This window comes from Mytilus galloprovincialis, chromosome 9 (genome assembly GCF_965363235.1).
Source record: "Mytilus galloprovincialis chromosome 9, xbMytGall1.hap1.1, whole genome shotgun sequence".
Taxonomy (NCBI): Eukaryota; Metazoa; Mollusca; class Bivalvia; order Mytilida; family Mytilidae; genus Mytilus; species Mytilus galloprovincialis.
The window spans coordinates 24,562,218-24,579,576 of record NC_134846.1 but is presented as its reverse complement, the minus strand read 5'-3'; the positions used below and the strand labels follow the sequence as shown (position 1 = coordinate 24,579,576).

General features: G+C 31.0%; 1 protein-coding gene across 3 annotated transcripts in view; it reads left to right on the top strand.

Moving 5' to 3' along the window:
- The window catches only part of LOC143044683 (protein bicaudal C homolog 1-A-like), a 73,605-nt gene that overhangs the window by 9,838 nt on the left and 46,408 nt on the right, over window positions 1–17,359 (top strand). For all 3 annotated transcript variants that reach the window (XR_012968758.1, XR_012968757.1, XM_076216747.1), the window contains exons 2-3: window positions 10,576–10,619; window positions 15,796–15,865. Coding sequence is in view for 1 of the 3 variants with exons in the window: in XM_076216747.1 (XP_076072862.1) it covers window positions 10,576–10,619; window positions 15,796–15,865 (114 nt within the window). In the remaining 2 variants the exon portion in view is untranslated. The remainder of the gene's footprint in view (window positions 1–10,575; window positions 10,620–15,795; window positions 15,866–17,359) is intronic.

The window sequence follows — 17,359 nt, the reverse complement described above, 5'->3', positions numbered from 1 at the left end:
TTTATTAAAAAATCATTTGAAATTATTGGAACAATTCAGTACCGGTACTTAATTTCATGGCTATATATAGATATAGGAAGATGTGGTGTGAGTGCCAATGAGACAACTCTCTATCCAAATAACAATTTAAAAAAAGTAAACCATTATAGGTCAATGTACGGCCTTCAACACGGAGCCTTGGCTCACACCAAACAACAAGCTATAAAGGGCCCCAAAATTACTAGTGTAAAACCATTCAAACGGGTTTAATCTATATAAAATTTTAAAAAACGAGAAACCAGAAACAAGTATAAATTACATAAATAAACGATAACTTCTGTACATCAGATTCCTGACTTAGGACAGGTGCAAACATTTATAGTATTTATCATACTACATTTTGTTATTGACCTACTATCATATACAATGTAACTTGGTGCAAAAAAGAGATGGAAGAGTCAAAATCAGAAGTCGAAGAAAAACAACCTTGCTCCACAGCTGAAAAAATGAAAAGACAAACAAATCCTCAAAACACAATTACTGGATAGGAAAACTAAGGTGCTCTGGAAGGGTAGGTTGTTCCTGCTCTACATTTGGCACATGTGCAATAGTTGTATTAAGGGAGTTACCAGCAAACCATGGCCAGGGTACTGTTATTCTTTATCAGATATTCATGTTACTTATTGAACTGATTTGACTGTTTAACTGCTTAGTAGATCTGTGTATCATTTTATTGGCAATAAGCGTATTTTCAGTCTGATTTAAACACCTATTATCGTGGTTAAGTTATCTATTAAGAAACCACAACTGTATGATGACTAATTCAAAAACAAGAAAAAAAATCTTCCTTTATTTGAATAATGGGATATATTTTGCAGTTGGCATGTGCATTGTGTGATGCAAAAAATTACTGTTCCTTAATTACCGCTGATGAAGTGTGCAATTTCTCAAGAAAATTTAATATGCAGGTGTTCAGGTTTAGGTAGTTGAAACAACTTTTATTTTCCTCTTATCATTATGGCAGAAGCCTTTCATTGTATGTAAACTAGTGTTCATTTTTTTATGGGTCAGAAAAAAATTAAAGACTACTAGTTTTACATGTGTTGGGTATTTGTTTGTTCTTTGATGACTATTTCAGTCACATGAAGAAATTAGCAACTTAAACTTGACAACTATTGGGAAAACATAGTACTTTAGACATGTCAAGTGCCTGTTGATTTTTTTTGTAATGTTGGTCATCAAGGAATATAAAGAAAATGCAGGTTGAGGTGGCTAAAATTGTCAGTTAAAAAAAGTTATATGATACATATAAGTGTTAAGACATTTTGTATTCTTCTTAATACAGATTTTCATTACCAGAGCTCTCTCAACTCAAGCTCAAAACCCAGATTCTGTGGAAACATAATAAACAGAATAAATTTGATACTGCAATTGTTGTTTTGAGGAATGTAAAAAAAAAAAATGGAAATGAATAATGATCACAAGCATGTAGCATGAAGACATGGTTCTTATTTCAGCTGACAGAAAGATATGGCATTTATTACTTGCAAGCTTCTTAATTTGCAAGTTTTCTACATGGCCATTAAGTTTAAAGTACTTGAGACAATTTAAGAGATGCACTTTAGATGAGGGTTTATTACCTCAGATCATGGTATCTGTTTGACCTCTAGATTTAAGATGTTTATCAATCTATTTGAAAATAGGTATGATACATGTATTGTATTTTTCATTCTAATATGACGTGCTTCTTTCGCTTTGTAAACAACACTGTGATAAAATTCTCGATATATCTATACTTAGCGCAGACTCCGTGGTGTACATAAAAAATGGCTGTTACAATATACTTCCCACGTAAATCCACATGTATTGAAACCTATTTGTAAACCCTTTGCCGATTTTATTGTTTTAAAAATTGCAATTAAAAAAAGACAAAATCACTTTTATTCTTATTCGGATGCATAATGAAAAGAAGTAATGCACAAGAACTCGGAGAAACCAACAAAATAAAAATAAAATAAAATTCCGCGAAAGTCTATTAATGTTTTTGGCCCAAGTCATTTCAAAAATGACGTCATACAAATGAAAACGCTACAGTTGAAAGTTTTCTGTTACGTGAACCATTGAAATGTTGTTTACTATTGTATTAGAATTGATTATCAAGGTAGGTTTTGTTTGATTTTCTATTCTATTGCATTATTCGCATATTTACTGATCTCAGCAAGTCAACATGGCGGCTCCTTAGTTACGAAATGTCAACTTTGGATTTGACGGTAGCTTACGAGAAAAACATGTAAATCAAAATGACAATTGTTGGTTTTGAGAATGAAACAGATTTTTATTTTAGCAGTTGTTCACGAAATAATCCATGCAAGCTACGGATTTATTAGAATGTTTGAGTTTTATCTAACAGGGAGTAAAAATGAACAGCCGCAGACACTTTACCCACCCTCGCTTCAGTTTTTTTAATGATCATATTTGTCCTATTAGAATCGAAATAATTCATGGAAGCCATAGATTATTGGAAATTTACACATGGCCTGGGCCGTGATATTCGTTAATTTAATTCCTCGCTAACGCTCAGGATAAAATTCGAATATCACGGCCCAGGCCATGTGTAAATTTCCAATAATCTATGGCTTCCATGAATTATTTCTTAATTTAAATATGTGAGCATTAAGAATTCAATTATGATTTGGTATATATGTTTTACCTACGTTTTGCAAAAGTTGCGGAAGTGATATACATTACTTGTTGCCTTGGTTCTAGATAAATTTGTTATCTTGAAAAAATAATACATGATGTAGCTCACTTTTGAGTAAAGATATATCCATGGCTTATTTGAGCAATTGCATACTGAAAATCCTTTCAAACTATTCTCTTTATACCTTATCAAATAATCCTGTGAAAATTGTTATGTTTCAGTGGAATTATTTATTGCTAGAATTTTGTTTTGTCTAAAAGACTTCAATTGAAACCCATTAATTCTCCAGAATTGGAAAAATAGTTCTTTGTGAAGTTGTGAACATAAACTGCATTGGACATGTTGGATTAAGTCTTTAAGACTAAATTAAAAGGAGAACTATTAACATTTATTGAATGTCACAGTTACTGGTACAGAGTGACACAGTAATCCTACATGTCCTATAAGCTTACATTTATTTATTGTTTTAGTGTAATCATATTTCAATCAATCAATTGATTTTACTACCATTTTCTATGTTGTCAGGACTTTTTATCATTTTATCAATATACCATCATAATTCAGATATACATGTATATGTAATACTATATGGCTGATAAAAACTATGATTGAACAGAAGTCAAGAATGCAGTTTGGTACCAAACATGCATTAAACTTTAAATCTGTATTCTAAATAGAATTACTAGCAGAAATATCATTGAAATTAGTCTCTACTTTGCATGACACCAGCATTATCATTATTTTCAATTTGGCAACTATCCACTGTCAACTAGGTATTTGAGGAGAAAGTACTTGACTTCCTGTCAGTGTCAAATTACACTGCTCCTATGTGTGAAGGACTTCTTATATCATCACTCTGTAGAAAAGAAACTGCTGTTGAAAAAGTACTTGTACTTGCATACATGTACCTTTAGCAAGTCATCTTGTAACTATGTGTTTTTATGCCAGAGCCTGTTATAAAATATGTATATATGATATAATTACTGAAGACTTTTAGTATAAACCAGCAACTTAACAATAAGTTTGTGTAAAATTTATTTAAAAAAGACATATTTTGTAAGGATAGTTAGGGCTTTGTATAGTTGACTTTACTGTTTGGGTTTTGGTAATTGTTGAAGGTCATACACTACCTTGACCTTAAGTTTCTTTCATCTATCATCTTGTGGATAATTTATATCAATGGCAAACATTACAACATCTCCTCATCTTTATTTTGTGACTTCAACATACATTTGTACATGTATAACTGGAAAATAAGTATTTTGTTGGCTATTGTGTTCATCAGCTGGTATACTAATTTCTGAATATGTGTTTTTAAATGCTTTTGTTAGAAATAAACTGACGTACTGTTCTTCTGTTAAGTCACTTTATATGATATGCAAGCGGGGGGCATCATCTAAGTCCCATGGAAACATTCCCCATTTATTTTTACACAATTTCTGTCATTTTGTTGGTTTTTTAGCTCACCTGGCCAAAAGGCCAAGTGAGCTTTTCTCATCACTTGGCGTCCGGCGTCGTCCGTCGTCGTCGTCGTCCTGCGTTAACTTTTACAAAAATCTTCTCCTCTGAAACAACTGGGCCAAATTTAACCAAACTTGGCCATAATCATCATTGGGGTATCTAGTTTAAAAAATGTGTCCAGTGACCCGGCCAACCAACCAAGATGGCCGCCATGGTTAAAAATAGAACATAGGGGTAAAATGCAGTTTTTGGCTTATCACTCAAAAACCAAAGCATTTAGAGCAAATCTGACAGAATAAAATTGTTCATCAGGTCAAGATCTATCTGCCCTGAAATTTTCAGATGAATCGGACATTCCGTTGTTGGGTTGCTGCCCCTGAAATGGTAATTTTAAGGAAATTTTGCTGTTTTTGGTTATTATCTTGAATTTTATTGTAGAGAGAGATAAACTGTAAACAGCAATAATGTTCAGCAAAGTAAGATCTACAAATAAGTCAACATGACCAAAATGGTCAGTTGACCACTTTAGGAGTTATTGCCCTTTATAGTCAATTTTTAACCATTTTTCGTAAATCTTAGTAATCTTTTAGAAAAATCTTCTCCTCTGAAACTACTGGGCCAAATTTAACCAAACTTATCCATAATCATCATTGGGGTATCTAGTTAAAAAAATGTGTCGGTAACTCGGCCAACCAACCAAGATGGCCGCCATGGCTAAAAATAGAACATGGGGGTAAAATGCAGTTTTTGGCTTATAACTCAAAAACCAAAGCATTAAGAGCAAATCTGACAGGAAGTAAAATTGTTGATCAGGTCACGATCTATCTGCCCTGGAATTTTCAGATGAATCGGACATTCCGTTGTTGGGTTGCTGCCCCTGAATTGGTTATTTTGAGGAAATTTTGCTGTTTTTTTGTTATTATCTTGAATATTATTATAGATAGAGATAAACTGTAAACAGCAATAATGTACAGCAAAGTAAGAACTAAAAATAAGTCAATTGACCCCCTAAGGAGTTATTGCCCTTCATAGTCAATTTTTAACAATTTTCTTAAAATTTGAAGATTTTCAATAACATTTTCCACAGAAAGTACTGTTATAGATAGAGATAATTGTAAGCAGCAAGAATGTTTAGTAAAGTAAGATCTACAAACACATCACCATCACCAAAACACAATTTTGTCATTAATCCATCTGTGTCCATTGTTTAATATTCACATAGACCAAGGTGAGCGACATAGGCTCTTTAGAGCCTCTAGTTTTTCATGTCTGGGCCTTTTATAGCTACATACATCATAACATGTATGCATTACAGTTTTTTTTTCTCATTGTTGAAGCAGATATGATGACCTTTAAATGCTAAAATTGTCTTATTTGACCTGTGGTGGATGATTTTCTCATTGGCAGTCATACCACATCTTCTTACTTTATATATACCAGTAAAATTACTACTACAGGATCATTTAACCTGTTGTGGATTATTCTTTCATCATACTTCTGTTATCAACTTTTTGATTCTAGATAGAAACTAAACTAACTTAAAATCTATTCTTTGAAGATTGTGCATAGCAGTTAAAGTACATGGAAGAGATAAATTAGAAATGAAAGTCGTTTGTTTATGTTGGGTAACAGGTGGCAAACAGACAATTTATATAATTTTACACCTGTAGATTTCATTAATATCAATCGATTCATTGAATTTGTGATGTACAAAAACAGGCTTACTAGTCTTACTAAGACACTAGAAATACCTCTCATGTCTGACTCGAACTTGGTAACAGACATCAAAAGTGATATCTTCTCTCTTATGGATTGACACAATTGTTTTGGATGGGGGTCTACAGTAAAACATGGAATGGATATTTATTAGGATAATAAATCTAGCACAAGGAGGATCCAGATTTATTTTTTACTATTTCAGTCATTTTGAGATGACATAAAAACGGGTCACTTTTTCAAACTGTTGGAAATATTTGCACGAGATTAAAAGCATCAATGACCTTAGTTTAGACTGTTTCATCACATAAATAAGCCTAGAGAATTTAATATGTAAAATGGAGAAAAATTTGAACTTCTATAGCTAGTTTGTATTTCCTAAACAGACACAGGTCATAATTAGATTAGACGTGGCTTTGTGGGGCAAAATACATGTATGCTGAAATAAATGCTGTCTACATTGTTCAAATATGACTTGTTTAACTTAATCATTTCATTGCATATTGAAAAAATGATTAATCTTGTAAATATTTAGAAGACAACTGCAATTTTAGTTATTTGGTACTTGTGATGTACACAAAGATAAAATACCTTGTTTTTATTCCAGTCCATTTGTAACCTCCATACTTTGGGTATGAGACCGTATGACATATAATTATGATTGACAAATCTTACAGTATACAGCTGAAATCAATGGGTTTGGTATGAGTGCTGTGCTACAGAAGTATTTTCATATTAACATAAGAAAGGCAATAATTGATCGTTGACATATTGCAATGAAGAAAGATTTGTTGTGAAGTGGTAATATATGAACCAGTTCCAACCCTGATTTGGCTACTTTGAATTTGGGATATCTTAGGATAATATGGTTCAAAGCGACAACTTTATTATGTATTTTGTATTGCAAGACTTACATGATTTTAATTATATCAAAGGCTTTGGTACTTTTAACATTTGCTGAAATCTGAAGAATTGTTCTTTCACATGTATTTTGATATTAATTCAAGTATATACTTTATACTGCCAGTCAACTCGATGAATTATTTGAGTTGTACTGTCAGTTGCTGTTGAATTTTTCCACAATTTAAAGCATTTTGATTGGCATAATTTACCCCTGATCCAGAAAATTTTTGTGTCTAGGGATTCATTTGGATCATAGTTTGTGGTCAGGGTTTTCATTTTTAAAAGGTGAAAAAAATTGCACATAATGATCGTATTTGGAATATTTATCCAAAATATACTGACTGGAGTACTTTATAAAAAAATGATTAACTTAGCTTTAATGCTATTGAAAGTGACCCATTTAAGAACTAAATTGTGGCCTTTATGATGAAGATGAAATTAAAGACCATATTTGGCCAAAAGTGAACTTTGTCCTTTCATAACCAATTAAAACATAATTATAAACATTTTTATAAGTTAAGTATTACGTTACTAACACTTAAACAGATAATGTATTTTTTACCTTTCTGATAAATTTCATAAATACTTAAGTTTACAATTTTTATACGACCACAAATTTTGAAAAAATTTTCGTCGTATATTGCTATCACGTTGGCGTCTGCGTCGTCGTCGTCGTCGTCGTCGTCGTCGTCGTCCGGCGTCCGAATACTTTTAGTTTTCGCACTCTAACTTTAGTAAAAGTGAATGGAAATCTATGAAATTTTAACACAAGGTTTATGACCACAAAAGGAAGGTTGGTATTGATTTTGGGAGTTTTGGTCCCAACATTTTAGGAATTAGGGGCCAAAAAGGGCCCAAATAAGCATTTTCTTGGTTTTCGCACTATAACTTTAGTTTAAGTTAATAGAAATCTATGAAATTTTGACACAAGGTTTATGACCACAAAAGAACGGTTGGGATTGATTTTGGGAGTTTTGGTCTCAACAGTTTAGGAATTAGGGGCCAAAAAAGGGCCCAAATAAGCATTATTCTTGGTTTTCGCACAATAACATTAGTTTAAGTAAATAGAAATCAATGAAATTTAAACACAATGTTAATGACTACAAAAGGAAGGTTGGTATTGATTTTGGGAGTTTAGGTCCCAACAGTTTAGGAATTAGGGGCCAAAAAGGGACCCAAATAAGCATTTTTCTTGGTTTTCGCACCATAACGTTAGTATAAGTAAATAGAAATCTATGAAATTTAAACACAAGGTTTATGACCATAAAAGAAAGGTTGGATTTGATTTTGGGAGTTTTGGTCCCAACATAATAAGGGGCCCAAAGGGTCCAAAATTAAACTTTTGTTTGATTTCATCAAAATTGAATAATTGGGGTTCTTTGATATGCTGAATCTAACTGTCATGACTGTGTATGTAGATTCTTAACTTTTGGTCCCGTTTTCAAATTGGTCTACATTAAGGTCCAAAGGGTCCAAAATTAAACTTAGTTTGATTTTGACAAAAAATGAATCAGTTAGGTTCTTTGATATGCTGAATCTAAAAATGTACTTAGATTCTTGATTATTGGCCCAGTTTTCAAGTTGGTCCAAATCGGGGTCCAAAATTAAACTTTGTTTGATTTCATCAAAAATTGAATAAATGGGGTTCTTTGATATTCCAAATCTAACTGTGTATGTAGATTCTTCATTTTTGGTCCTGTTTTCAAATTGGTCTACACTAAAGTCCAAAGGGTCCAAAATTAAACTTAGTCTGATTTTAACAAAAATTGAAATCTTGAAGTTCTTTGATATGCTGAATCCAAAAATGTACTTAGATTTTTTATTATGGGCCCAGTTTTCAAGTTGGTCCAAATCAGGATCTAAAATTATTATATTAAGTATTGTGTAATAGCAAGTCTTTTCAATTGCACAGTATTGCGCAATGGCAAGAAATATCTAATTGCACAATATTGTGAAATATCAAATTTTTTTTTAATTAGAGTTATCTTTCTTTGTCCAGAATAGTAAGCAAGAAATATCTAATTGCAAAATATTGTGCAATAGCAAGATTTTTTTTTAATTGGAGTTATCTTTCTTTGTCCAGAATCAACTTAAATCTTTGTTATATACAATATACAATGTATATTCACTTTTTACTACCAACTGATAAATTAAAATAATCTTTACCATTCAGTGATAACAAGCAGTTTTTTTACATCTTAATATTTTATGATGTATTTAAATGAGTAGTTATTGTTGCAAACTCCATTAGAAATTTTAATTGAGATTAGTTTTGGAATAAGGGAAAGGGGGATGTGATTAAAAAAATTGGGTTCAATTTTTCTCATTTGAAATTTCATAAATAAAAAAGAAAATTTCTTCAAACATTTTTTTGAGAGGATTAATATTCAACAGCATAGTGAATTGCTCTAAGAGAAACAAAAATTTTAAGTTCATTAGAACACATTCATTCTGTGTCAGAAACCTATGCTGTGTCAACTATTTAATCACAATCCAAATTTAGAGCTGAATCCAGCTTGAATGTTGTGTCCATACTTGCCCTAACCGTTCAGGGTTCAACCTCTGCGGTCGTATAAAGCTACGCCCTGCGGAGCATCTGGTTCTATTTTTGAATACAAAATGTACAGGTTTTTAAAAGTTTTTTTGGGAAATTTCTGTAGGCAAACCAATATTTTTAAGAAAGTAAACATGTCACTTGTATTTTCAAGGATATAGGTGTAATAAGAAAGACAGGTTTGGACATACAATCTTAAGATAGACCAGAGATGTTTATTTAGTTATGAAAAATGATATTAAAAGAAATCATTAAAGTCTTTTTGTTAATAACATGTAGAGAATGGAGAAGCCAATTTTTTATTTGAATTGGATATTTAAAAGGTAATTTTTATTTCTATGGAACGGAAATACTCTAGATTTTTGCCATATTTAATTGATGACACATTTATTATAAGAACAGACTTTTCAAATGCATGTTTTTGCAAAACTACTTTTTATATCTTTAATCACATTTATTGATTAGCAAATTGTTTGTACAATAAAGTAGCCTGACTTGTAAATTATAAGTAAACATTAGACTTACAGATCTACAAGTTTTTGATAACAATTTAAAAAGGTTTGATTATTAAGCAATTTTATTATAGCCCACTTGGTGGAATGTTTGTTGTAGAATTGATCCCATTGTACAGTTTGCATGTCTACAAGTCACTTCAAAAAGTAAAAGTATATAAATAAAACCTTATTGAACCAAGTTGAAAAGACCAATAAATCAGCAAGATAGAACACAAACAATAGGAAAGTCATTGATTTGTGTGGTAATTGTTTGTATTTTAGTATTAAAACAAATACTACTTTAAAGAAGTGTAAATCTTTGACATTTACTGTGCCTTATTGAAAAGGCTTTGATAAAAATTATTCATAATTCATGATGATTGTCATTTTTTATGAAATAATTCCTCTTTTTAAATGAAGTTAAGTCTCAACTCCACAGGTACGGTTTAAAAATCAAGATTGTGAAATCTTAATATATAGTCATAAGTTTTCTATAAATCTGGTTTTTATGTCAGTTTTACACACTGAGAAACGGATGCAAATATCAGAGCTGTTGCTGTATACATATGATAAATCAGAATTTTATAGAACAATCCTTCGAATTCACAGTTGATCTTATATAAAAGAACTACATATTTTCACATGCTAAAGATGTTAGATACTGCTAAAACATATAATAGGAAGGTCAGTGTACTGAACAAAAAGGATGGAACTTTTCATGGACATAGTGATTATCTATCTTTTTAATTACCCTTTTTTTATTCCAGGTAATGACCATGAAGAAGAAAATGCAGAAGATTTCTTCCAACGGGTAAGGTTTAAAAATGTGCTCTTATATTCATGATAGAACTACAACCATTAGATATTAGCTATATATAGCTATATAGACTGTAAATGGCTACAGTTACAGTATAAACCAGTTTATGATATTTTATTAACAGATGCATCTGTTCAACTACCCAGTATCTTGATTGGAGTACAGAAATTAAAGTATTGGATAAATAAATTCAGATATTAAGCTTATCAAAAATCATTGAAGCATGAAAAATAGGTCATATTAACTATTTGAAGGTTGATACAGAGCTATAGATGTTCCCTTATATTACATTGAATTATGTGATTGAGTCATTCCTAATGATTTAATTCTAACTTCTATTTTTAAGAAGGCAATCATTTATTTGTTCAGCATAGTTATAATTTGAATTGGTATAAAAGGCAAGTTCTTTATTATCAAGTTGCATATTTGATTAAAAAAACTTCATAGATCTAGATATGCTACATCAATTCATTGCTCTACTAACAACTAGTTAGATTTGTGAGTACTTGATTTGTGACAAAGCTTTAACAAGAGATAATTGAGGTTTATTTTCACTTCTCATTCCATTGTCTGGCAGCAGTCCTACTACTAGTTGTAAACTGTATATTGTTTCTGTTGTACCTGTAATTAGATACCCATTGAGTATATATATCTTTATTCTCGTAAACCAAAGTACAATGGTATAGAGAGAGGGCTTAAATGAACATTTCATTGATTAGACCTTTTGTTGACATTCGTCATTAATAAATCAGATTTGAAAACCCAAATCTTTTAAAAGTATTGGGTAAGCTCTGCTATCAGTTGGTACATTTAAGTGCCATTCAGTACTTGTATCGGAAGTCTTTAAATAGACTAATACCCCCATGTACGTAAAAATGTGACAGACTTCTGTTTAGTCATATATTTTGTTTGTTTGTATACATATTAATAGTACAATATTATTAGTAAATTTATTGCTGTGTATTGTACAGTCAAACATGCCATAGAAAATAGAATGCACTTTAAAGAAACAGTAAATCAAATTATAAACAAACACAAAATTATGATATTTTATTAATCAACTTTTAATACATACATTTGCACATATATATACAACTACAAATTAAACAGAAATTTTCTGTCTTATATAAGTTTAATTTTTTACAATGATAAAAAAGAAATGATGGCAATCTTTGTTACATATTTGATTTTCGTTCATTTTTATACGACCGCAAAAAATTTGCAGTCGTATATTGGTATGACGTTGGCGTCGTCGTCCGAAGACGTTTGGTTTTCGCACTCTAACTTTAGTAAAAGTAAATAGAAATCTATGAAATGTAAACACAATGTTTATGACCATAAAAGAAAGGTCGGGATTGATTTTGGGTGTTTTGGTCCCAACAGTTTAGGAATTAGGGGCCAAAAAGGGCCCAAATAAGCATTTTCTTGGTTTTTCGCACAATAACTTTAGTATAAGTAAACAGAAATCTATGAAATTTTTATATATAAGGTCTATGACCACAAAAGGAAGGTTGGGATTGATTTTGGGAGTTTTAGTCCCAACAGTTTAGGAATTAGGGGCCAAAAACAGGTCCCAAATAAGCTCCCTTCCCTAGATTTTCCATCAAACATGATGGAATTTTGTGATAGAACAAATGCCACCAAATTCCATCAGTTGATGGAGTATTGCAACAACTTTCCATCAACTTTCCATCAATGCTGGAAAATGGTTGATGGAAATTGTTTGATGGAAAATTGATGGCATAATTTCCATCTGATGGATAATTGATGGTATTTTTGCCATCTGATGGATAATTGATGGAACATTTTAACTGATGGAATATTTTCCATTACATGTAAAATGATGGAAACTTGATGGAGAATCGACCATCAGATGGAAGCATAGTCTGTGATTTAATAAAACATTGTATTTGTTCTCTGTCATCTATAGGTACACCTTTCACATGTGTTTATCGTTTAGTTCAGTGCATGCTCTATTGAACTTGCTGTCCTTAAAGTTGAATTTGTTGATTGGAAATTCTGCAAAATAAAAGTAAAAGAATCTAGCATCTAAAAGAATTAGTTGAAATTGTAAAGATATAAAGTTAGTTGCAGTTACATTCGTTCTCAATTCTGAAATTGTCATATGAAAATAACACTTTTTCAAAAATTTTGCATAAATGTGTCACTTGCAGGGGCAATATCTAAAGAGGTTGTCCTTTCTTTTTTTTGTTTAATATTTGTTTTTTTTTCATAATCATTGTACTATTAACATAATGGCCCTGTTTAGATAATAATTTTGGTGGGTAGTGTACATACTATACATGTATATATAAAGATATATTGTTTTGTCATTTGTGGATATATAAATGTCTTATTGTCTGTCATACCACAGATCTCTAATTTTATAGCAAAATTACTTATTAGAAGTTCTATTTTATAAAACAAATAATGTTTTAAAATGAAACAAAATATGACTCCTGTCCTACATTATTCTATAATAATGTATATGAATATTTTTTGTGTTATTTGGTCTCTTGTGGAGAGTTGTCTCATTGGCAATCATACCAAATCTTCTTTATTAATATTTTTTATAAATCTATGGTAATTTTTTCCTAGATTCTCAAAAGTTAATTAGCACTTAAGATATCACTATATATATTGCTACTTTGAAAGTTAAAGAGCATATACATATATTCAAAATGGTGTAAATCCTGATACTTATTGTACTTACCAAAAGTTGTAATCCAAAATATATGTACACACTAATCTTCCTAAATCCAAGAGACATATATGTCATTAGAAGAATACATCTGCACTGTTCAATGTCAATAGAATTAATTAGAACTTTTTGATCTTACATCCATTGTAAAATTCATAATTTGAATCTTTTCACATCTTTGCTTCTTGTCTGCTAGTTTTTGGAAGTTCAAATTTGAATTTGTTGATTTGTTGAGGTTTGTTTAGGGGGTTGTGACAATCTGATTCCTTTGAAATGTACCTCTAATAAAATATATAGTGTTATCTAAATCTTGAATAATTGCTATATATTATATAAAAAATATTGATTAATTGTTTGTAGTTTATCTTTATGTTATAAGTTATAGATATTGCAGAAAAATGCATAAAAAACATGTGCTCCCCTCATTTGGCCTCAAACTCTGTGTACATTTATGATATTCACTTCCTGTACACAAAGGTTAAAGGAAAACAGATTGGCACCTGACACCTGTTTCTATCACCAGCTCATATTTCCAGTTGATGGAAAAATTACCATACCATCACCATGTGATCACAGTCTTTCCATCAACAAAATATTCTAAGTCCCAATTCCATCCCACTTTCCATCAAAGAAAATGTTTAAGTCCAATTTCCATCAAACTTCTTTCATTTCAATCCTATTTACCATCAGATGGAATAAGTGCCATCATATAATCCATCAGGGGGTAAAAATTCCATCTGATTTTCCATCAGAGGGTAAAAATGCCATCCAATTTTCCATCAGGGGTTACAGATACCATCAAATTTTCCATCAAAAAATAATAATATTCCTAGTTTTCATCATCCTTTGATGGATTTTTTTGGTTTTGGATGGAATTCCATCAAATACCATCAAATTTCTATCAATTGTCCATTAAGTGTTGATGGAAGATGAAGAAATTGATGGCAGATCTAGGGAAGGGAATTATTTTCTAGGTTTTTGCACAAACTTTAGTATAAGTTAATAGAAATTTATGAAATTTTATCACAAGGTTTATGACCACAAAAGGAAGGTTTGTATTGATTTTGGGAGTTTTGGTCCCAAGGAATTAGGGGCCAAAAGGGTCCACTTTGTTTGATTTCATCAAAAAATGAATTAATAGGGTTCTTTGATATGCCAAATCTAACTGTGTATTTAGATTCTTAATTTTTGGTCCTGTTTTCAAATTGGTCTTCAAAGGGTCCAAAATTAAACTTAGCTTGATTTTAACAAAAATTGAATTCCTGGGGTTCTTTGATATGCTGAATCTAAACATGTACTTAGATTTTTGATTATGGGCCCAGTTTTCAAGTTGGTCAAAATCAAGGTCCAAAATTATTATATTAAGTATTGTGCAATAGTATTTTCAATTGCACAGTATTCCACAATAGCAAAGAAAGATAACTCCAATTTTCAAAGAATATTTCATAAAAACTGTGCAATTGAAAATTTCTTGCTATTGCACAGTATTGTGCAATGGCAAGAAATCTTCAATTTCACAGTATTGTGCAATAGCAAGAAATATCTAATTGCACAATATTGCGCAATAGCAAGAAATTTTCAATTGCACAGTTTTTATGAAATATTCTTTGAAAATTGGAGTTATCTTTCTTTGTCCAGAATAGTAGTTGAATCAACTTAAATCATTGTTTTATACAATATACAATGTATATTCACATTTACTACCAACTAGTAAATTAAAACAATCTTTACCATTCAGTGATTACAAGCACTTTTTTACATTTTAATATTTTATGATGTTTTTAAATGAGTAGTTATTGTTACAAACTCCGTTAGAAATTTGAATTGAGATCAGTTTTGGAATAAGGGAAAGGGGGATGTGAAAAAAAATTGGGGGGGGGGGGGGTTCAATTTGTCTCATTTCAGATTTCATAAATAAAAAGAAAATTTCTCCAAACATTTTTTTGAGAGGATTATTATTCAACAGCATAGTGAATGCTCAAACCTATGCTGTGTCAACTATTTAATCACAATCAAAATTTAGAGCTGAATACAGCTTGAATGTTGTGTCCACACTTGCCCCAACCGTTCAGGGTTCAAGCTCTGCGGTCGTATAAAGCTGCGCCCTGCAGAGCATCTGGTTTTATATAAATAAGGCCGTTAGTTTTCTCGTTTGAATTGTTTTACATTGTCTTATTGGGGCCTTTTATAGCTGATTATGCGGTATGGGCTTTGCTCATTTTTGAAGGCCATACGGTGACCTATAGTTGTTAATGTCTGTGTCATTTTGGTTTCTTGTGGACAGTTGTCTCATTGGCAATCATACCACATCTTCTTTTTTATAGCTTTTATTTCAATTACTTGTTTAGGAAGTTACTTTCTCCATCAATAAAAGTGTTATTCAGTAATCAAACTTTTGGCAAAATCATTGAAAAAATTTATCTGATAAACATTTAAAAGCTCTGATAAAAAGTGATTATGTATTTTCAGATCATGGAAGAATCGAATACTAGAATTACATGGCCTTCAAAGTTAAAAATAGGTGCAAAGTCCAAAAAGGGTAAGTAACTGTGTCAATTTGTAACAAAAGAAATCTAGATACAGACATATTTTAGATTCTAGATAGTCCATTTTCCCTGTCCATTTAATTTTAAACACAAAAGACACATTTGAAACCTATGCAGTGTTGGCATCAATGCAACAAAGTTTTCAAGAAAATATCAAACAATAGGTGATGTCCCCTTATTATTGCTTTATAACAGGTACTGTGTAGAAAGATATTTCATGGACGCCATGTAGCTCAGTCTAAAGATATAACTATCTATTTGTACCATTGTTACTCTATCATATGTTGAACTTACGATAAAATTGATAAAACAAAGGCAATTAACAATTACATATGTAATGATAACACAAATTGATCAATATATTATATAGATTAAGAAAGTTCTATTTTAGAGGCATTGCATTCATTTGATCTTACAGCTTCTACCTGGTTTTCAAGCATTTTCAATAAGAAATAATGATTCAAATGAAGAATATGGCTGTTCTCTTGCATTCCTCTATCGAAAAGAGGATACAAACTTTAAAAAAGAAATAGCTAACAACACTTAGTTAAGATCTTTTTTTTATATCTACAATATGAGCCAAGTCTTGTCTTAAAATGATAACTTAGTAATGTTTTTTTTTATGGGTGCTTTAATCTTAGTAACACTGTAAAGCTATGTATAATAAGCCATTTTCTAGGCTATGTTATTACCATTGTTCTGTGCAGGTCATATTTGTGTACTGAAACATCTTATATCAATGTATTACTTCATACAGTTATAACCTATTACACTGAGATATGCAATCTGTTAACCAAATGGCATTCACAAATGTACCAGATATTTCCGAAAGTATAATTCTTAATTTCTTTTCTTTTAAAAGTTTAGACTTTGAAGTTTTCTTCTTGAATAATTGGGAAGAAAGTGAAATGTTTTGTAGTGAAAATAATATCTATCAAACAGGATATTTTGTTCTTTTGTCGGGGGGGGGGGGGGGGGGGGGGTTAAGACAACATCAATCAATCAATGGTTGTACATGTTTTCATCACAACCAGAAAGTAAAATTGCTATAAAAAAAATGACATAAAATAGCATAGCTCCCTGACACTGGTATTTAAACAAGTGCATGTTATAATGAACCACTTCATGATAAGTCGGCTGTTTGTCTTCATCATTGCAGAAGGTTATCTTATCCCTGACATAACCAATACACATCACTATCATATCATATATATTTTGGGGGCAGACTGTAAAATGTGAACTTTGTACCTAGATTTGTTACATCTGGTTTTTATGTCAATTGTTCTCTGTTCAACTGAAATTTAGTCTGCATAAAAATGAAAATGTCTTTTTTAAATCATTAGCATTTTATTTAGAAGGATAACTGTATCAGTCAGTGTTGAGGTTATAAATAATTTCTGTCAAGTTTAAATAAAAACCTGACATTACTTCAATCACATGCCTCACAGTCACATGCACCTCCAATCATTTTAAGCATAATACACTGT